This window comes from Aythya marila (genome assembly GCF_965140915.1).
Source record: "Aythya marila genome assembly, chromosome: 17".
In the NCBI taxonomy this organism is placed as follows: Eukaryota; Metazoa; Chordata; class Aves; order Anseriformes; family Anatidae; genus Aythya; species Aythya marila.
Genome location: NC_139058.1, coordinates 9241824 through 9264604, shown reverse-complemented (window position 1 = coordinate 9264604; position 22781 = coordinate 9241824). Strand labels below are relative to the sequence as shown.

The 22781-nt window shown below is 36.8% G+C and overlaps 1 protein-coding gene across 4 annotated transcripts in view; it reads left to right on the top strand.

The window, feature by feature from the left end:
- Positions 1–22781, top strand: part of CABIN1 (calcineurin binding protein 1) — a 111627-nt gene that overhangs the window by 22571 nt on the left and 66275 nt on the right. For 3 of the 4 annotated variants that reach the window (XM_082773758.1, XM_082773760.1, XM_082773757.1), the window contains exons 25-30: positions 1572–1833; positions 3056–3316; positions 3979–4130; positions 4659–4837; positions 13930–14112; positions 16520–16857. In XM_082773758.1, the coding sequence (XP_082629884.1) occupies positions 1572–1833; positions 3056–3316; positions 3979–4130; positions 4659–4837; positions 13930–14112; positions 16520–16857 (1375 nt within the window). The remainder of the gene's footprint in view (positions 1–1571; positions 1834–3055; positions 3317–3978; positions 4131–4658; positions 4838–13929; positions 14113–16519; positions 16858–22781) is intronic. The other variant, XM_082773759.1, reaches the window with a different exon arrangement.

Below are 22781 nucleotides of genomic sequence, written 5' to 3'. Positions count from 1 at the left end.
GCGAGGTGAGGAGAGGGGTAAAGCGAAGTTAAAATCAAGATTGACTAAGAGGGGTGGGGGCTGAACCAGTCATGCTCTTTTACACCTTTTAGTCTTTGGTTTTGATGTGTTCATACATGTCAAAGAATAAAAGACTTCACTGTTCAGAGGTGTAAGGGATACAAATAGCAGTCTCTGCTGGATTAGCTGTTTAGGCTGACCTCTTCTGGAAATTGTTTATCTTGCTTAAATAGTTTATGTTTAAACTAGTTTCTTGATAATTTATAGTGTACTGAAATACCACCAAGGTTAAGCTCTTTCATCTTAAAAATTAAGTATGTTTTGAATGAATTTTCTAAAATGAACTGAAGCAATCTTTAAGCTTATGGATTAAATTTAGGGCTTGTGTGTTGGATGTTAGCAATCATTTCAATTCTCATTGAAGTTGATAGACCAATGTCAGTGACAAAAACCCTAGTGTAAACGTCTTGAGAAAGAAAGCTATTTCTAAATCAGGTCACATAATAGACAAAATGGAAGGTGAAGGCACAAAGCAATTTAGCATGTGAAATCTACAGAGGAAATAGACGTATTTCCGTGTTATTGAATCTTCTAGCCTGGGAACTGATTAGCAGATTGCTAGAACTTTAGTTTGGAGCCTGATAAATTACAAAAAAATAAAATAAAATAAAAATTCTCTAGAGAATTTTTATAGATATCAAATGATAGTGCACTTTGAATTTATTATGTGTAGTTCTGTTGTTCTGAAGAACATACTTTGTATGGTAGCATAGTATTTTTACCCTAGTCATCTTAGATATTACTTCTTCAAATGTCTGTATTATCGTTTCCTTAGGGAATCTTTCTATTTCACTTGACCCAGAAATGAGGTTTCAATTGAAATTAGCAAGAAATTAACAAGCGAAACTGTGAGGATATTATTTTTCCTTTGGAGTTATAATTGTGGTTAAAAAAAAAAATTGAGAACTATTGACTTCAGATGTTAGTATGAAATTAAGAAATAGGGAAGCCACTCTTCAGACTGTGTTGTCAGTGATCTAACTGGATGCTGAACATTTCCCTCAGAAAGCAATCTTTTTGTTTATCAGAATTTTCTTATATGAATGCACTGTTTTTTGTGATTTTTATGTTGGAAAATAATAGTGATGATAAAGACCATTCACAGTTCAGCCCAGTAATACAAAATGCCACGATAGCTGCTGGGCTACAGAAGTCAAGGGTGACAGTGTTTGGACAGGATGTGATGGCTACTAAGAAAAGAAATCAATGGGAATGCAGCCATTAGATATTGTACTTTTGTGTAGCAAATAAATCCAGATATTTCCCGTTTTTTCAAGTGAGAGAATTATTGGGCGTGGTGTTTTATGAGGAAACAATTTTTAATCAGTGTGATTTAGGTTTATACAGAGTCTTTTTGACTATAAGAGGAGGAGATGCACAAATCTGTTTTGAGAGAGCACATGACGAAAGAAAGAAGAAGTTGTGAATATAATGAAGTGGATCTTGTCTTTGCCATTCAGTGTTACGTGTGTGGGGGAGATTACTGATGTGTTTTTTTCTTGCTTGCATAGGTTTGATTCATGGGCTGGCATGGCTCTGGCTCGAGCAAGTCGTATTCAGGACAAATTAAACTCTAATGAACTGAAAAGTGATGGCCCCATCTGGAAACACTCTACTCCTGTCTTGAATTGCTTTAAGCGAGCCCTAGAGATTGACAGCTCTAATCTCTCCTTGTGGATAGAATATGGCACCATTTCCTATGCCCTGCATTCTTTTGCATCCCGACAGCTTAAGCAGTGGAAAACAGAACTCCCCCCTGAAGTTGTGCAGCAGGTGGGATTTAACTTAGAGCAGTGTGAACTTTTAAAATGTTTTAAGTGGCCTTTCCTAACATAACTTCTTTAAAATTAAATATTTAAATGCTATACACCACCTATTAGACTGTATAGCTACTTAGTAGTATTGGAAATTCTAATTTTCATCCATATAAGCATCTGGCATCAAACACTGTTTAAAGGGGTTTGTTTGTGTTTTCCCTGCATAAGATTAATTTCAGCCTGATCTTTGAATAATCTTTCAAAGATTATACAAAATGATGATAACCTTTTGGAAAGGGAATTATTTTTTACCTTACCTTTCTGTAAATGTCATACAATGTTTCCAGGAAAAGTTGAAATGTATACATGTTTAAGTAGTGAAAAGATTAAGTATTACTCTGGTATCTGCTGTTCATGAGTCATCTCTTGAATCTAAAGGTATCTGTTTTCTATGTTTTAGCGCTATTTACTTAAACAAAATATCAGAATAAGGAACTTAATATACTTCCATAGACAAAAGTTGTTATAAAATTGTTAGTCTTTCATATGTAATAGCTATAACATATATATAAAATGAAATTTATTGCTGAATCAAAATGAGCAATTCCTGATACTCTCTCTGACCTTAGAGTTGCTGGGAGAAATGTTTCATCTTTTTTGACCAGTAAACTCAAGTTCTGACTTAGTATTTCTGAGTCAGTTATGTAGTTCTGTACTTCATAGTTATGTAGTGCAGAACTAGAAGCAGAATGAAAAAAAAAAAAAAAGTGCTGCAGTGCTGCTAGTGAGGGACTGTTGTGATTTATAGAACTTAACAAGTGTTCAAAATACAGACAATGGTAATGGTAATTCAACTTGCTGAAGAATTCCAGGGATAATGCTGAAGTTATTTCACATTGTCAGACAAAAAGTACAATAGGGGCTTCATCTTAAGTTGTGGATTAAATCAGAATTGTTATTTGTTTTGTCTTCTTGAACCTGCTTTTTTCAAGCAAATTTATTAAAAAGGCATACTTTGTTAACAAAAGTTCTATTATATTACAAGATAAATTTGAACAATGTAATCTTCCTTCTGTGAATATATCTGTTTGGGAATGTGTTCCTCATACACAAAAGATTGAAAACATTTTAAATGAGGTACCTCATTTCTGTGCTTTTTTGTGCAGAAGTGTATTTTTAGCATTTTTTCTCTCAGCCACAGTGAACTCATGTATTCTCAACACTTCACTCCATCACAGATGGAAGAACGTCGAGACAGTATGCTGGAGACAGCCAAACTGTGCTTTACGTCAGCATCTCGCTGTGAGGGAGATGGCGATGAAGAAGAGTGGCTTATTCACTATATGCTGGGAAAGATTGCGGAGAAACAGAAACAGCCTCCTGTTGTCTATCTGCTTCATTACAAACAGGCAGCTCATTACCTTCATGAGGAGGCTGCCCGATATCCAAAGAAGATTCACTACCATAATCCACCAGAACTTGCCATGGAAGCATTGGAGGTAAAAGAAGAAAGTGAAATACCTAGACTTGAAAGCATTGTGTTCTCTACAGATAGCGTAATACCAGTTATTATTGATTTATATTATGAAGCATGCAGAGCATATATGGTGCTCTGCATTTGGCAACATTTACAAGATCAACTCGGAGAATTAAGTGAAGTCTTCTACTCAGGTTGTTCCTGTTTTCAAGACAGCTTACGTATATGTTGGACAGAATTTCCACTTCTGGATTTTTCTGCACGCAGCCCCTTAGGCAGTTTTTACAGAAATCAAGTGTGGGTAGATTTCACAAGTTTCTCGTACCTATGAGAGTATAAGTTTATGCATGAGAATTAGAACAGTAGTCATAACACCTTTGCTTTTACTGTGTTGTCTGGTTTAAAAAAAAAAAAAGTTTATCTGGATCATACCCAGTGGTGACTAGTCCATGTCTGCTTTCACTGTTGTATTCCATAGGTTGCAGTTATAAATTTTTTACAGTTTTCAGATTCTGTTATTTGCAAGCAACTTACAAAGGCAAGAAAGATCCTTTCAAGGTAAGTTTTAGGTACCAGATGCCTGTCTATACTAACTCATGCAGTTTCTACAGAGAATGGTCTATTTGTAATTATTTGCAGAGCTGTGTGTTCTCTATTGACTAAATGGACTTCGGTGTTTTTTAGGTGTACTTTCGACTTCATGCTTCTATTTTGAAACTTGTGGGGAAACCAGACTCTGGAGTAGATGCAGAGATACTAGTTAGTTTCATGAAAGAAGCTTCTGAGGGACCATTTGCCAGGGGTGAGGAGAAGAACACCCCAAAAGCTGCAGAAAAGTGAGTGCTGATTTCCAGGAATACCATCTGAAAGCAAATTTCCAAACTACTGAATAATAACCTGTTACAATGGGTTTGAATGAAGTATAGGCCAATAAAGTGACTAGAATTAGTTCTAGTGTTTGCAATTCTCAGCTACTGTGTACAGTTAAAGCTCGGTTAATTGTCACAACACGGACGGGAAGGGAACAAATGCAACAATTTTGTTCTTAAGATCCATTTTGAAACAGCTATTTTACTTATTAATAAAATTGCATTTGCATTTTTGATAGTTGATTAAAAAAAAAAATGCTTTCATTTGGAAAGTTAAGAGACTTTAGTCCTCATAATTTGTCATCTTAACAACTGTAAGATGAATGTTTTACTTCCAAACAGTGGGGTGGGCATGTGCTCAAAGTCCATCATTTAGAATTTGTTAGTAAGATTTGATTACTGTATTGGAGACGCCATAAGAACGTGTCATCTCTTTTCATTCTGTGTATATGTTACTAGCATATTAAAGTGTTTTTTTCTCCCCCCCCCTCCCAGAGAAAAAGCTTGCATGATTGATGAAGACTCTCACTCTTCAGCTGGAACAGTGCCAGGCCCTGGGACTTCCCTCCCCTCCTCCTCCGGTCCAGGTCTGACATCCCCACCTTACACAGCCACTCCAGTTGACCACGATTACGTCAAATGTAAAAAACCCCGTCAGCAGGCAACGCCGGACGGTACAGTCCCTGTTCTCAATACTGGCAGCACAGGGAGGTGCTCTAATCATGGGGGGTTTGACCAGGAATGATCAAACTGCTCATTTCAAGGAGGGTGATGGGTCTGTGGTAACACGGGCAATATTGATGCTTTTTAAATTTCAGTGCTTTAAATAGAATCAATGTACAGTTGGTGCTTTAAATACAAAATTGAGTTGTCACCTGCCACCATTGGCACTTGTCACTTAATCAAAATGGGAATACTGAGGGGAAAAATATGCAGTTAATTGGATTTTCGGGGAGCTTTTTTATTTTCTTCAAAGCTAAATGTCTGAGCTTATTAGGAAAGATGTGGATTCAGACTTCAGAACACCGGACACTGTTTCAGTGCCTGTGTGAACTGACCAGGTGAAAATTTGAACTGTGGCTGAAACAAAACAAATTGTTTAAAAAGCAAAACAAAAGTGTTATTCATTTTAGGAGGAGGCAGGTGGCAACTATTTTGAATATATTGTGTATCAGCACGAAATGATTTGCATGACAGTCCAGTAGACTTCATCTTTTGAGTTTTCTTTATCATTGACAATGACAGACTATGAACTCATCTTTGTAGGCTCTAGACTGATATAAAGAATTGGCTTATAACAGTAGAAGGTAGGGTGGTATCATGACATAACTGAAGATTTCGCAATGTGTAGAATGTAATAGAAACAGAATTACTGTTCAAGTAACTTGACGCTATTATTGGACAAGAAATTTTATTCTTATTCTACTCCTCTGGCCATTTGTTTATCTGTAGCTCTCAAGAAGATGTAAAATAACCTCAATGTATAGCTTAGTGTTGGTATAATGTGGCAGGACCCCATAGAAGTGCTCTGCTTGATATGAATTTGTTTGGGGAGAGTGGGCTTCTTCCTGTTGTCAATTTCTGAAGAACAGTAATTTGTAAATACCTTTGACACAATTTTGAAACAAATGTTCACCTGCCTAGAAACTCTGCAAGGTGAATTTCTTTTCCCACAGAATAATTCTTGGTGAAACTGACAGAAGTTCCTTCATTTCTTCCCCTAAATTGAATGTAGAAATGATAATTTTATCCAAGCTTACATTTAAATGTGAAGTAATTCGTTTGGCTGTTTTGATCTCATATGTAATGTGTTAGTATACTGGTCAACTAACATTTGATGTCTTTCTGAAACAGTAAAAACAGAAGGGTGCAAATATTTCCTAACAGTATTCCCTGTGAGCAGCAGTTCTGCCTAAGACTACATCTGCCTAGTTGCTGCAGACAGTTGAAATGTTCCCAGAAGGCAGACAAGTTAAATGAATCTTCCAGTACATGTCATTAGTACGTTCACTCAGAATAAGATATTATGAACTTCGGCAGGCTAACTGCCCAATGGGGGCAAAGCTGGCTGCTGAGCAAAGCCTGGAGGTGCAAGCTAAGGAATGGCTGCACCTGTCAGGGCTGAAGCAGCACTTCTAGGCTCTGCCAGCTTAACCTAGCTGGGACTTAGCTTTGCTGCTGTCACAGAAATTCAAAATATTATCTTCTGAAAGAAGCAGAGTTAGGGTGATCTTTAGGAAGGCGGTGTACATTTATGACAAGTAGAATTGGGAAGTATGGCATCATTCATAATGTTTTGTAAGTTGCTGGCAAAACTAAACTCTGGATACAGCATGTTGAAGAGCCCCAGGAAACTGAAATATTTGCCTTGGGGCTGTTGCAGATGGAAGGAGAGCTAACAGGCTGAGCAGCGCTTGGAAGTCCTCTACTCTTATATTACTACATGTGCTGTGCTCCTCTGCATGCATTTGCATTTTACTTACATTAAAATACATACTTGTGAAGTAAAATGCTCTTGACAGCTTACACATAATCACATCACTGAAGAAAACTGGTGCCAGCATTTCCATTGTACTGTTCCTAAAAATAGCAAGAAAATATCCATCATTTGACTACTTATAGAATTTTTTTACCTGTTCTGACAGCAATTGGAACTGTCTTTATTATTGTTCACCCATTGGATAATTTGGTCTAAACTCAACCCAGATATTTATTCTTCCTGAGGCCTCACAATACTCTTATTTACTTTTATTTTTCTATTGGTATCATTGATCATATTTGACAAACACAGTGGGAGCGTTATACAGATTTTTACCTACAAAATTTTCTTCATATGTTACAAGCAAACGTACTTAGTTCAGCAATGATAGGGATCCTGTGAGACCTCCCTTTACCATTTTTGGGTGCTACACATGAGCCATGAGGAAAGAGAGAAAGAACTGGGATGGTTAGTCTTGGGACTCTTCAATCTGGACACATAAAAAAAAAAAGTTAATATTTGGAAATAGTAATAAAATAAAATAAAATTAAAACACTTTATGTTCCTGGGGATCATGTAACATTGCAACACTTCAACACTGATGTCTTGAAAAAGTGGTGATAGAGACATCTGCCAGGAATGGTGGTTTAATTTATCCTGAGGGAAAAGGAATGGACTAGCTGAATTTTTGAGGTTCCTTCCAATCTTTATTTTTCTATGAGTTTTATGTTCGTAGTTTTTTTTTCCTTAAATGATAGATCCAACAACATGCCTTCTAGTGCAGTGAATTCTCATTACAAGCGCAACAGAATTACTGTACAGCCAGACATCCTTTCTTGAAAATGTTGGGACTCAGATCTCCAAGCATTTATCTGTAGATAGGTGAAGTTGTGAGGGCAGGCTTGTTTTAGATGTGTGATACTTAAATGTGTCATTATACTTCTGAAGCTCTCCAGCACATTTTGATGGTGGAAAAAGGTGGTCGTGATATGCAGAAATCGCTGTTACAATTGAGTGCATTGAAGTGCTTTACATCTGATGGTGGCTTAAAGGTAGATTTAATGGAAATGGGAGAAAGGAACCTGCAAGTACAGCCTGTGAAGTAACTGAACTTTTTTCCTCATGGCAGCTGCTAGCACAGATCTTCAAGGAGATAAGTATTGTTCAGTTGCAGCTTTTATTTGCTGGCTGACTAGCTGCTGTCATGTGTAAAGTAGGCAGCTTCCTTTCTACTTTCTTGTCCTTTTTTTTCTTGCTCCATTCAGGAGCATCTTTTCCTTCCATCTGTTAATCCTGTCTTTTCTGTCATCACCTCTACCTGTTGCTGTTTTATAACTCTCCAGAATGAAAACTTACATTTGATAGTAGAAGCCTGAGATTTAGACTTCTTTTTTATCCAAGAGCAAACTAGGAAGCAAGAAGAACTCAGCAAGGGCCTAGGCTCAGTGTGTTTACAGAGCTAAAAGGCCAGTGTTATATATCAAAACAGACATGCTCATGGCCCTCATTTATGTGGCCTGGATGTGTGCAGTCATTAAAGACCTGTCACAGTACAGACTTGAAACAGTTTAGTGAGATTTTGTGCTAAACATAAGTTAGTTAAGAAAGCAATAAAAACAAACAACCCAAAAAAAACAACCAAACAAAAATGAAAGAGAACTCAGGTTCCAAAATGTGCACTAGAATTTGTGTGGTCTGTCTTGCTGTAATATGCCGTTGTGGTGTTGATATTCAGTTACAAATAATTGTGGTGGTATGCAGATGATGTATTCAGTACCCATTGCTACTGCAGTGTTAAAATGTCTTATTGTTTAAGTCTTCATCCATGCCATGTAGTATGTTACGTGTAGTTAGATGTAATCATCTTTTTTGTGTTTGTCTTTGCCTGATTGCTTTTGCAACCAATATTGCCCGTGCTGCCTCTAACCTTTATACAAATCTCTGTTCCCCAGGCATTCTCTTCCTGCTTTTACCTGTCACGGCTTGCTTTTAATAATTGGCAAATCCTGCATGATAAACTCACTGGGAAAGGCTACTTGCTTCATGCTGTGGGAGAAGTCTCCCTTCATAGTTCGTTGGTCCTTTAATTCTGCGAATGTTATGAAGATGCACAGTTTTTTGTAAACGGGGCTTCTCAACATCCTGATGAGACAAAGGTGATCTGAGAAACATTTTGCACCAGGTTGTCACTCATGTCAAAGTAAAATGAGCTTCAAAGATGGAGTGGTTATTTCTGTGCAAAAAAGAACGTACGTAACATTACAACAATCTAACCCTTAATTCAATCTCTCCTAAATGAGATCTTCAGGTCTGCAGTACATACCCTATCCCAGCACATGGTGCTGGATGTTTGTGGGGACTGCATACTGGACTACATGAATAATGAATCAGATCCAGTTTATTGCAGTATGCTCCATTTTTACTTTGCTTCAATGTGACCTCTCTCTGATGAGTACAAGTAGGGCACTGACATTCAGTGTGACATTGTGTAAAGAGGATTTGACGGAAGGAATGGGACACTGATGTTTTGCTCTGCACTTGAAGAGAAAACAGCAATATGGAACGCAAGTTACTGCAACACATTCACTGATCAGTGTAGATGAATGAAAAGAACGTACTCTCATCTTTGACTCATTTTATAAGAGAACTCCCTTTATAACTTCAGAGGATTTGCTGTCCTCAAGAAATTAACCTGCCCTCATGCAAATCTTTGCAAGTCTTTTGTTTTTAGTAACGTGCAAATGCCTTTGCTGCAGAGCTCAATGTTGTCTTCCATATGCGTGGAAACTGTGTCAAGAATTGAAATGGTATGATACATCACGTTTCTGACCACGGACTGATAAAGAAAAATGTTCATACATGCAAGTGAAGAGAGCACAGGAGATACAGTGTCAATATCCATAGTCAGGCAGGATAAGGAAAGCATGTATAGCCACAGCCTTTGGAGAACCCACATGTGTTTTTTTCATGAGAAAATAGATATATTTTTAATACATAGTCAATTATCTATAAGGCATGAATTCTGCTGCAGGATTTTTCTTTACTGTAAACTGAGTTAGTTCATATATATATATACATATATACACACGCATGTAGCTTTTCAAAAAAAAATTTCTCTGCCACTTGTTTCTGACTTGACTTGCAGCTGACGTTTTGGATACCTTCATTATAATAAGTGGGCATACTTATTCCTTCAGATATTTCAGACAATGTTATTCAGAAAAAGTGCATTATACCCTCTTGGGTTTCTAAGCCTGTTACCTTCCCCCACATACGGATGCTTCAGAGGTCCTCTCCCTGCTTATTTTAATTTCAGAGAAGTTTCAAGGGATGGAGGACAGGCAAAACAAGTACAGAGCTGCATAGTAATTAATCAGCAAGGGTAGAATACCTTATTTATATTTGCAAAATAAAGCTGTACTTCAGCTTCTGAGAATAAATTATGTAAGTTTGTACCATGAGCAGATTTTATCTGGTTAGCATACTTGGAAGAGCTGTGTCATTAGGACTATATGTCTACCAGTTCAGGTCACACGATAACACATTACTGCCTCGTCTTTTCATTCTCTCAGCCATGTGAGTGGACACAGTTTAGGTAACAAGGTGTGTGGTGTGTAATCCTTAGGGCTAATGATACATGTGGGAGAATGCTGGCACAGAATAATGGCTAGCAAAGTACTGAGCCTTTTTCCTATTGTATTTTTAATTTAAAACCAAACAAATGACCAAAACAAACAAACAAACAAACAAACAAACAAAAACCACCACCACCAACAGGCTCCACCCCCTTGAGATTCCCCAAAATTTAACACAACTTTTCATGGTTGATTGGTAGGCATGCAGATGTTGTGCCTGAATGTTAATAGTGCAAAGTGATGAATACTTTTTGTGGTATGGAGGAATAGCACAGAATAGGGGCTTAGAAGTCAGCCTGGTAACTCTATTTCATTCAGGATAAAATTAGCCTTAAAATGCTCTTAAGAATAGAACTAAATCAAATGACAAAAATATTTTTTCAAATATCTTAGCTGTGTTTCAGGGGTTATAGCTACTTTGTTAGCCAAGTGACTAAAAGGATTTCACTGTGATACCATGAAGTTCTTGACAGTGCAGGTGAAAAAACAAATTCTTTTTTTTCCCATTTTCCCAGTAATGTTTTCCTAGTTAAAACATACAGTAATCTCTTGGAAAGTTACCAGAAGGTCCCTTCTCTTCCTTTTGACCTTTTCACATCTTCTGTCCAGTACTGCTCTCTTTTACCTGTTGACACACTGGATGCCATAGTCTGAGATAGAAATCACTGAAACGTCACAAGTTGAGCTCCTGAGAACGATATATTGTTAGTCTTTAGAAATAAGCATACAACACAAGGTTACATGAGATAGGTAATTCAGTTGGTCAGATTGTTGGATCACACCTAAGTTTTAGAAAGATTTCAGAGTAATAAAACGAAATATATTAATACCAAAGAGAGAATCCGGTATCAGGATGTATTTTAATGCAACTCAGTGTTTCATTAAGTTGTCTTTAATTATAGCAATAATTATTAAAAAGTAATAATGCTCTTCTTGAATGTGCATCTTTCAAATGGACAGATAGCAGCAGCAGTTGGGAATTAGCAATTACTTGTCATGTCTCAAAGACTGATGGTTGGACTTGATGATCCCAAGGGTCTTTTTCAACCTAAATGAATCTATGACTGCAATGGCTTTTGGCTTGTAGGTTGATAACACTAGTGAATATCTCTCAACTACAGGCAACTTTTACAAGATGAAGGAAAAGGTTTATAACACAATGGTTTTAAAACTATATATGCTAGACAGACATACAGCATATATGAGATTTTTGAGTTATCTTAGAAGAGCACTGATGTATGAAAAATAGTTTTGTTTTTAAGGCAGTTGCTACTAGGTGCAATTGCTGTGAGTTCTGCATTATAAACTGTAGCATTTAGGTTATCGTCAGAGCTTTTTTTTTTTTTTTTCCTGTTATAAGAAGGTGCATCTTGGGTAACCTGGCTCTTTGTCCACCTGTCATTGAAATCTGTAGCAATTCTGTAGGTTCCCTATGCTATTTTTTAACTGTATGTAACAGTTAAGTTTGAGATTAGGGAAAAATATAACTTTCTTGTTACCTATTGCCTTTTTCTCTGTACTCAGTGAATAGGAGGAGCAATTATTTTGATTTTGCCTAATTTTATGCATTTGAAAATTCTCCCCTAATTCTCTTCACACAGAGAAAAATTTCCCTGTCGTGCACGCATTTGAAATATTCCATGCTAAGTCAAAATCACAGTCCATCTTTGCGTGCTGAAAAGTTAGTGTAATCTCCTAGCGATCTGCTATTGCTCTTGAGTATTGGTCTAGCAGTTCTTGGTTTACATTCCGATGCTTCATTTATCACAATCCACACGTTAGAACTGACCTACATGCTTATGGCAGTATTTGGAAATCTGCAATTATTTTTTCCTTCCCTAATGAGTAATTAAGCCTCCTTGCCATAGATGCAGAAACTTCCTTTAAAAAAAAAAAAAATCAACATTATCAACTGTAAATGTTTGTCTGATACCAGCTGGGAGTTCAATAGTGCCACAGAATGTTATTAAAGCTTTATAAATGAGTCATTGAAGGCTTGACTGACCTCTCCTCAGAATCATTCTTTTCCTATTCTTCCTAATTATATCTTTTCTGTATAAAACTTGTCATCATCAACCAACCATAAAGCTTCCAATTAAGAAGCAAATACGCTTCCCCCATTCTTTTTCAATATACAGTTATATTAATATCCCTTAATTGAAAGGGAAGGATTTCTTTGTGTTTTAGTGAAAAGCCTGAGGATTGCATCAAATATGGTTTAAAGTTGTTGGAATCCTAATAAGCAGAACCTGATCTACAAGCTAAAGGTCTGCAGAGGGATTTATATTGATAAAGTACATTTGTAGGAGGCCCTTAGCTCTCTCCTGAACGTGTGCAAGTTGGATGGAACAGAAGAAATTTAATTAAATAATCAGCTCATCTCAAGGGCCTTTTTTTTTTCTTTCTTGATTATATCAAGAAACTTAATGAATAAGAATGCCATGGAACTACCTAGATAATGTATATAACTTGCCTCTTGGTTAAGCTATCCCTTTATCTTAGGCAGGAAATTAATCTTTTGGGCTATAGATTTAAAGAGAATTGCCTGTATCAGAATTTTGTGTAGGACACAATTATTACAGAAAAATGCCAGTTTCCCATCTCAGTAGAAACGTGTGCATCTTTCTGCCGGAGATAAGAAGTTGCCTTTTTTCAGTCAGGCAGGGTTGTCTCTGATAACCCCTGATGTACAACAACTTGGATTGTATCAGGCTGGTTTCAGACATGGGTGGAAGGTTTTCTCTTGCCTGCTCATTCTGAGGTGTGAATTTTATCCCGCACAGTTGTGATATTGTATAACTTGTCTTGTGCTGTAACAGCTATAAGCAGATAAACAACTTAATTCTGACCCTAATGTGGTCAGTAGTCACCATACACTCCGCTCAGGTATAATCTGTCAAGGCAAAGTTGCTTCTGTTCTTGAAGTCTAAGAAGTTTGTCTGCTGCCTTGAAGTCTAAGCGTTTTCCTGTCTGAGACCTAGCTCTTTGATGGGTTGTTTATGTGCCATATCAAATCACCTTTCAGAGCGTTTGGTGAACAGCATCTAACACCTGCAGGATAGATGGCACCACTGATCATTCCTGTAAGTCTTTGCCCACGCTAATGGTGTACTGGATTTTTTGTCCTTCACAAGTAATTTTTATCATTATTGTTGTTCGTAGTTTTCTTTTATCAACTGGGTTTTGGTTGTGTCAGACTAAATCCTTCTGGGTGCTTCTCAAGGCACATAGCGAAGTAAAACTGCAAAATTTTGTGGGACCATACAGCAATTAAAATCTTTTGTTCAAACTAACTGCTTGTCACAATTAAGCATAATTTCTTTTGAACCAAATTTCAGGGTTATATTCTAGGAAGAAATGTGGTGGGGCAGGGAGCTCTCTATTACATTAGTGTTAAATATTACCTAGTGAAAGAACGCTGGGGTTTTCATTTCTTTGCACAAAGAGGTGAGATGAAAATGATAAGTTGAAGTAGACAAGTTAAGAGAAAATAAATACCTTTTAGACAACAGAATTGATGGTTGTTAAGGATTCTGTATTGCATTTGAAAGAAGTTTGCAGAGTGGCTGCAGTTTTATGTTACTGTTACTAACGTGCAAGTAGCAGCTTGATGGGTATGTAATACTGTATTCCTTCTTCATCTCTTTTGCAGAGAGGAGTCAGGATAGCACTGCAGCAGTGCTGTCTGATTCCAGTTCCACGCAGGATATGTTTAATGAGCCTGCCAGTTCTCAAGACAGCCTGAGGAAGACTTACACAGAGAAGAGGATTTCTACTGCCTGTGCTGATGCACTGATGCCCAGCAAAGAGACCCTGGGATCTACAGAGGAAAAGAGTATGCTCATTTTAATAGATAATGTCAGCTGGTACATTCTCATTAAAATGTTTCTTCTGGCATGCAGAAGCACTGAAATATGCTGCACTGTGGCTGAGAATGTTAACTAGGCATTATTGCTGCATATATGTGTGTAGTTTAAAATTAGAACCGTGCTTTGCCCATGTGGCCATCATCCCAAATCGTAATGCCTGTTAGACTTCATAAATCAGAGAATCGTGATAAACTGCCATCCGCGGTGGCCCTGTGACTGGTTTGCCTTCTCTTAGGTTATTACTTAGAGATATGAAACACCGAAGAAAGACTAGGTAGTTGAGAGTTGTTATTTTAAGGTAACCTCGATCACAGGATTTTCTCTTTTCCCCAGATGTAGACGCCCTTTCTGTTCTGGCCCAGTAACAGCTTTATATTCAGTATTTTAAAGAGTACAAGTAGTAGAATTAGATGTTTTATTCCATTGGATACTTTATTTTGGTGGAGAGTGGAATTGCTTTCTACTACATTTTTCCATATATAATAGAACTAAGTCTTTTGTATTCCACTGGAAAAACTGTTTCAGATTTTTTTTAGTCTTTATCCAGAAGCTGGAATTTCCTTCTCTGTTGTTTTGCACAGTTGGATATGGCAGTAGAGAGGCTGGACTTCACTAGGGAAAGAGACAAACCGGATGTATTAATTTTGCCCACCTTTCCGGGTTGTAGGCCCTTTGTGTGTGAAGTCTTTGCCAGTTCAGACCGTGCTGTACTCTCTTCCAGTTTCACAGACCCGCATAGCGTGGGATGTGGATATCCCTAATTCACTTGACTGATCTCACTCGGAGCAAGTGCCCTCAAGCCATCTTTATGTTCACAGACTTTGATATCTTGCTTTCTTGTTTTTAATAATATTTTACTTCAGTCTTGCTTGAGCTAGGGAAGTCTGCGGTGATGCTTGCATCAATGTGAAGTAGATGTCAGTTCCTGGTTTTGTAAAATAGCACTTATGCAATCACTAAATCCAGTAACCTTTTGAGTGTTGGACTAAAACCATGACTCTTCTTCAGGCTTGCAGTGAGTTAGTTGTGTTATTGTCATCAGTTGTCTTTCAGGAAAACTATTGAATCAATTCTTGCGTGAATCAATTCTTGCATTACTGACATTTATTAGAACAAATGTTGTAACTGTAAAGTAGCTTCCTGACTTACTCTCTCCCAAGTCCTATTCAATATCAAGGTTTCTTAAGGCTTTCTAAACATAAATGATACTTCTATGGTTTTTATTCATAATGTGTGTTTTACTTGCACTAGATGGAACATGCTTTCATTCCCTATGCTGTATGAGCTAATATTTTTCCAGTTATTTGAATCATCCTCAGCTTAATTAAACAAAATACAAAACCAAAGCAAGCTCTTTTTAAGTGAAAGGTCCATAGACATGCCACATAAAAAGTATTTGAAAAAAACACTGCCAAGAAATGCTTGAGAAAATGCACCATAAAGCTATTTTTATATGAAAATCATGATGGATACATACGTTATCCAAATAAATTGTGAAAAAATTCTGTTCTGGAAAACAGACTTGACTTGACGTTCAGCTCTATTGGAGAAAAAGGAGCAGCTTCATACTTGAGTACGAAGTATACTTTAGTAAATCTCTAGGCTAGAGATGAGATATAATGCAAGAGGCTCTTTATCTTAGGAAAGGTAAGAGAGTAAAATTGCAAGCTCCTGTTGTCACAGATCTTTTCTGAAGTAAGATTTGATATCCTTCATGAAAAGATAGACCAATTATGAGTTACCAAGTTGACTACAAAAATATTTGGGTAAAACTGTAGGTCATGCAATATCCAAAAGGCCAGATTAGCTGCTGCTAATTGTTCTTTTTGTATTTTTAGTGGGGACTGCTAGCGTTAGGTCAGAGGTTGGACTCGATGATCTTGAGGTCTCTTCCAACCTAGAAATTCTGTGTCTGTGTGTCTGTGTCTATTTTGGAATTGTGTTCTTCTAGATAGATTGTTAAGAATAATACGTTTCACTTGGCAGGGTGGCTTTAATTTTCTGTTCCTTTCTTTGCAATAGAATTTCACTGAATTTAGTCTTACTGTCTTCCTCTGCCACCACCCCTCCCTCCCCAGTTACCTTCCAACACAGTATACACTGCACTGTGTAAGGTATGCTGAATTCTTACTACTGCACAGGTAAAAGGCCCAACTAAGACTATTGAGAGATCAGTATGTAGCTCTGTTAACAAGCTGAAGATGTCTATTCTTAATGTTTAATAAGTCGTCATCTTTTTTCACTTGCTAATTCTGTCTGTGCTGTAATGAAGAAAAGGAGTGTCATTTGTTGTAGTTCATTTTTGTCATTTTGCATAGGTCATTTGCCATTTTATCATTTTCATTGTCATTTTTTCTTCTTTTAATATTTCAGTGGCAGGAAAATCAGAAGAGCTGCTGGAAAGCTCAGAATCTTACCATCCTGCTGAGCCTACTGGCCAGAAAATTCTGTTAGATCCTCAGCCTGCTTCTGGCAATCCCACCAAAGCTGCAGTCCTCCTACCATCACAGTGGGACTGCAAGAAGAAAGCTGAACCTTGTGGAGATTCATCTGAATTTCCTCAGGGTCTTCCAGCAGACCTTGAGGAGCAGCGGAAGTTCCTGACAGAGCAGTGCATCGCCTCCTTCTGTTTGTGCCTCAGCCGCTTTCCTCAGCACTACAAGAGTCTCTACAGATTGGCTTATCTGTACACATACAGCAAAACACACAAGGTGAGCAGGCCACTGATAGAATAGCTGACTAGCTGCATTTGTTGTAAAATTTGTGAATACCGTAAATAATCTGTGTTACTGTTTGTACTGATTCAGAAGTCAGTGTTAAAATGTAGCAGGTAAGTTTAGTTCAGTTTGGACCGGAACTGTACTTCGGGAAGTCTTTGATTCCTAGATTGTTTTATTCGTGTGTGTGAGGCCATATGAGTACAACGTGCCTTTTTCATTGATGAACTAAGTTACTTTGTGTCATTCACCAGAAAATTACCTTTTAGATATGTCACATAAATGAAGATGTTCTTTTAAAATTGAAGATACTTGCTGCTTTTACTGAGTAACTGGACTGAAAAGTTACTTGGAAGCAGAAATTCATGAGTGTTGGTGTAAACACATCACATGACAAAGATAAACTTTCTGGGTATCCTAGGTCTTTGTAGAATGAAAGTTTTCCCAGTGTCGGAGCGTGGAGATCGCTAGCAGTTTGGGTCCATGTTCTGAACAGCACATATACAATTTTTTTCTCCAGCTCCTTTACTTTGTATTTACATCCCATTTAGTTCAACAAAATTATTTGCTGTTTAGAAATCATTGAATAAAATTCAGCTGGAGATCCTACTGATCATTAGCTGATGATTTTGGGTTAAATGGGCATAACAATGTCTTGGTCACTGTAGTATTACCAGTTTCAGTTTAAAGTGAGGGTAAAATAACTTCCTTCCAATATCTTTGCATGTTCTTCATAGTAAAATTAATTTTGAAAGCCTTGAGCTACAAGTCACCACTATTTTGATTTAAAATTTTATCTTACTTCTGCATGTTTCTGTTATTACATACTTTTGTTATTATAATCCTTTGTCTTTCTGAAGTATGCTAGTAAAACATGCATGAAAAGTAAGCAGAAATTATGAGAGCTGTTTCACTAATTGTCAGAATGAAGGTTTGAGCTCACAAATTTTGTATTTGGAAAACTTGTGCAAATGCTGCAGTGCATCGCTTCCCAAATTATCTTTCCCACCACTGAAGCTTTTGTGAATTGAATTTCCAATGTGTTGTCTAATAGGGGCAGGAAGGTAATGGAAACAACTAATACTGTTTTCTTCGTAGCAGAACACCCGTTTACAGTACTGCTGCAAATTGAGCAGTAGCATGTATTAGCAGTCTATTGAAAGGTGATGAATATTTCATTTGGCTGTAGAGTGATTATCCAGAAAAATATGACCGTTTTTTAAAGATAATATGTTTTGAAAACATTCTTATGCTGTTTGTATGTGACAGTTGTTAATTTTTTTATGGAGCTAATCATTAAGAGGAGCTGCAGATTCATGCAATCTGTCATTACTGTTGCTGACAAATGATTTTATATCAACATTCAACAGTGAAAGGCTGCCTGTTTTCAATTCATTGGTTCTAGTAGCATGTCCTTGCCTGAGGAACTACTTGCCAAAATATCTTTTTTTTTCCCCAGTGATGATGCCTCTTCTTCTGCTCTTTGTATCTCTATATAAAATAACAGCTCAGTGATTTTGGATGTTTTTCTGTATGAAATGCACAGTGTTGTCTAAATTTATCTTGTCTTGGAACTCAGAAAAATTGAATCTTGCCTGTTTGAGCCTGGTAGGTATCAGGTTGGTTTCAGCTAGTATTGTTGCGTTTTACTATCTGTATTTATTTTTTTAACAAACAACTACTCAACACTGGAAGAAAAAAATCTTCCTACTAGTGTATTTAATCTACATACTTTCAGGAGATGGTAATTTTTTCTTAGACACCTCATGTGAATTCTTCTGTAGAACAATGTCAAATATCTGTGTGTTAATGGTACGCTACTGCATTTCTAGTGGAAGTTTTACTCCTGAGCAAATGTAAAACACAAAATGTATCTATGCATTTGCAGCAGCAATTGGAGTAAGGAATATGCTTAGATATCCTGGTGATGAGCCTGATTTAAAAAAAAATAGGTAAATTAGATCAGGTTGAGTTGTTGTGGGGGCAGACTAGGTTACTGGTAAATTTTTAGAAACATGAGGTTAATTTTAAGTATATAACCATCTTGGAAAATTCAGCAATTGTGTGCCAGTGCCAGAAATATGTATGAAAATTTAGACTGATGGCCAAAATTCATGTTTGGCCAGGAAAGGAGCAGATTGGCAGGCCTCCATAGTGCACAGAAAAACAAATTTTCCATATGCAATCTGTTTTCTCCCATTTTACAGTATTACTGGCTTTGCTGTTGCAAGATTAGTAAAAATAGTTGAGTGTGTTTTTTTTAACATCCTTTTCAAAATCTTTCAACATTATTTGGCTATGTAGTCTATTGTTTTTTCCTGCAAAATTCCTGTTTACTCTTTGGAGGCTATTTATTTTATTATGTTATCACAGCAAATTTTTACATAGATGTTTTTTATTGGAACAAATAGACAGGAACTTAAGGGTGAATTTTCAAAAGTTACTTCATTGCCAGTTTGGGCAATAGTTTTAGTTTCCCGTTTGCATTGTGTCTCTCTTGAAGAGAAGTTTTCATCCTTTGTGATGTTAGGATTTTACCTCCACTGTGGCTGTTGGCACAGTTGGGAAGGGCAGGAAGACAGAACTTGGCAAGAGATTGTTCATCACTGTAACTAAAACACTTTGTGGACAGTGAGTAGCTGCGTTATGGTGTCAGGGTTCAGTGTGCAGAAGTGGCGTTCTGCAACCAGTAGATTGTCAGAAAATAAAAACACATGCTTTTTTATCCTGCATTAAAAAATCCTTGGTCTGCTCACAGATGCTGTTTGTATAACTTTAGATTTTTTAATATCTTCTATTATGTCCGTTATTAACAGATCTTGTAATGCTTTTTGACAAACGTTTGCTACCATCATGGTGAACACTGTATATAAAATACTATTAGTAATTTAAAGCTGGGATACTTGACAAACTGTTGCAGTTCAGTACCTGATCCTCTGTGTATTCACTGAGGAAGTGTGAAAGTCCACTTGTTTTGTGAAAGATACTTTTTTAAAAAAATATTAGCACAGCTCCAGTGTCATGGTATGCATTTACGACTGGCTTAGATTATTTCTAGTGAAATGTCCTCTGCTACATTTTCGGGATGAGGTTATGAATTTTTGTTCAGGAAGACTATGAATTCACTGTCATATTGTTCTATCCCATAGATTTTATAATATTACTCATCCATCAACTGGGTAGAGACATAGTAATTTATGTACTCTAAGGCTAGTAATACCGAGTCCTTGCTGAGATCCAATAACCATGATCCATTTCACAACAGAGACAATGCGGTCTGCCTGAATGTACTGATGAGTTGTGTTTTATGTTCTTTCTGGGAAGGTAACGGTGGATGTGCTAATAATTAGAATTGTTTGAGTGTCTTTCTGATTTAGGTGTCGACTGAAGAAATTAATGTCAGATATTGTCGTATGTTACCAACGTGATAGTCAAAACAGGCATAATAAATATATGCATGTATAAATTACAAGATTATATGTAGGTTTAACATACAGACAGGCATAATCTGTAAGTTTAATATATCTAAGCCTTTCAAGTAGCAACGGTTTGTAAAAGTTTGTTTAAAATGCTATCCTGCAAGGATAGCATTTTAAAATAGTCTTTTTATTTTTCTTCTATTTGATGCAGTGACGCTATGGTGTGTGTTTGGTGTTGTTTTGTTTTTTTTTTAAACAGAGGGAAGGATTAAAGCGTAGTAGGATGTTCTGTACACCTCTCAGCAACACTTCATGGAGTTTCCAAGTTAGGAATTAGTGGTTTTTGACACCCTTGAGCTAAAGGGTATCTGTCTCTGAAGCGCCTCAGATTTCCAGTTGGTTGACCATAAACGATTTTTCTTTCCCTCTTGAACAATGCGGTAAACTTTTCTGCAAGTTATTGTACCCTGTCAGTCATCTTGGCTTTGAATCTTGGGGTGATGAAGATGTGGGAGGCAACAGCTGAACCGGAAAGAATGCTTTGTAATTTCCCTGAGTCAGAAAGCTAAATCCAGCATTTCAGACCAGCAAGCAGTGTGCCAGGAGGAATAAATCTCTTTTGCTATGTCCTGAATCCCTTTACCCACTCCTAATAACTTCATCAGCCAAAAACAAAGCAGAGAAGAGTCTGTGAAATCTAATGAGTTAAGACCTGTTCAGGCATATTTGCTGGGAATCACTGATCATGATGATTTAAGAAGAAGGGTAGTGGAGAGTCTGTAACTACATCTTTTATTCCCATTAGTTTTGATTGTGTGAAGTTACCGTATAATTGCACCATTTGTCTGAATGATCTTTTTTGCTCCTTGCTAGGTTACTGTCATCATATTCAATAAAAGCCTGTGAATTATATGTCCCATATACATGCCTGTGAATGGTCAGTATAATGTGCATAGCAGATCACCAGGGCATGACACTGCACTTAATGATCTCTTTCCATTTTCAGTATAAAACTAAGATTCAGGATACATCTATAGCTAAAATTTGTTTAGACTGGGATTTGGATTTTGTTTTCCTTTGTTTTTTATGCAGTGGTTTTAACAGTAAGATCACACGGCTAAAAAATTAGGCAATTTTTTCTTTTGTTTTTCACACTTTGAATATTCTTATGCATATGATGACTATGATTGACATAAAATAAAACATTTATGTGCCTGGCTCATGAGAGTTACGGTAGGCTTATTTTTGCTGGATTCTGATTTCATTCAAAACAGGATGGCTTTCGTGGAAGACCAAGCTTTTGTAGGTTCTTTTTTTGTTGTATTTTCTTCTTTATGTATCTCAGAGTATTTTATAGTCATAGGTCAATAGAATTACAGAAAGACATAGTACAAAAGCAGTATGGTTTAAAAAAAAAAAAAAAAAAAAGAAAGAAAGAAAAGGTCAGGTTTATATACTTTGCTTTCTTCAATCTTAAATTTGACATTATTAAATTGAGTGGTCACCCTGACTAGCCAGGAAGTACCTTGTGATATTTGTGAATGAATGTGTATTCGTCCCTTACCAGAGGGAAAGCTACACAAACCCTTGACAGTTGTATGTTGCAATTAGGAAGGTCCTGTGTAAGTACTCTATATCCATTCTCTGAATGAAGTATTTTTGACATCCGTAAATATCTGGTTAATATTTCCAATGTTCAGCTCTCTTGCACATGAATCCATAACAATCCCTTTAGCATTTTGCTAAAATGGATGCTTCAGTTCTGTAAGATGTTGGAGGTTTCTGCATGACTACTGTCATTAGGACCAAGTGCTTATGATTAGGCACGGCTTTTACTGTTTCACCAGAATCTTATAAAGAAAACCATCTGGAAAACAAGCTAAGATTTTTGTTAACAACAACAACAAAGTATTGAGGCAATTTTACAAGTGGAATATACTTGTTGGATGGGCATGATTAAATCAAATTTATGATTCACAGAAGCGTATCTCCAGCCCACTGACAACAAATCAGAATTCACCATTATAACTTGCCTCTATAGAACCAAACAGCTTCCTCTTTCAGTTGTTTGCTCTGTTAAGTTGTAAGGAAAACAAACAAACAAAAAACCACCACCACCAAAACAAGACAAAGCACAGCCTAATACTATTTTCTAATACCGAAAGAAATAAAATGAAGTAAAACAAACCTCTGTCAGTAAAGCCTTATGATTAATAATTGTCTCATCTGTTTGTAATCCTAAATACCATGTTATGCCTGGAGCCAACAGCTGTCCCTAGTTCTCCACTACACAAGAGATGTTCATGCATTGAACTAGTGCTTTTATGAATTTTTGATTGTTGTCTATCATTTATTCTCCTCCCAATGCTTTCTTCATGAACTCCTTGAGCACTTTTAACTAAATTCAATGACAAGCATGGAATTTTTCAAAGAGATTAAGTAAAATTACATGGAGGGCAATGGCTGATTAGAAAGATAAAAGGCCTGAATTAACCACCC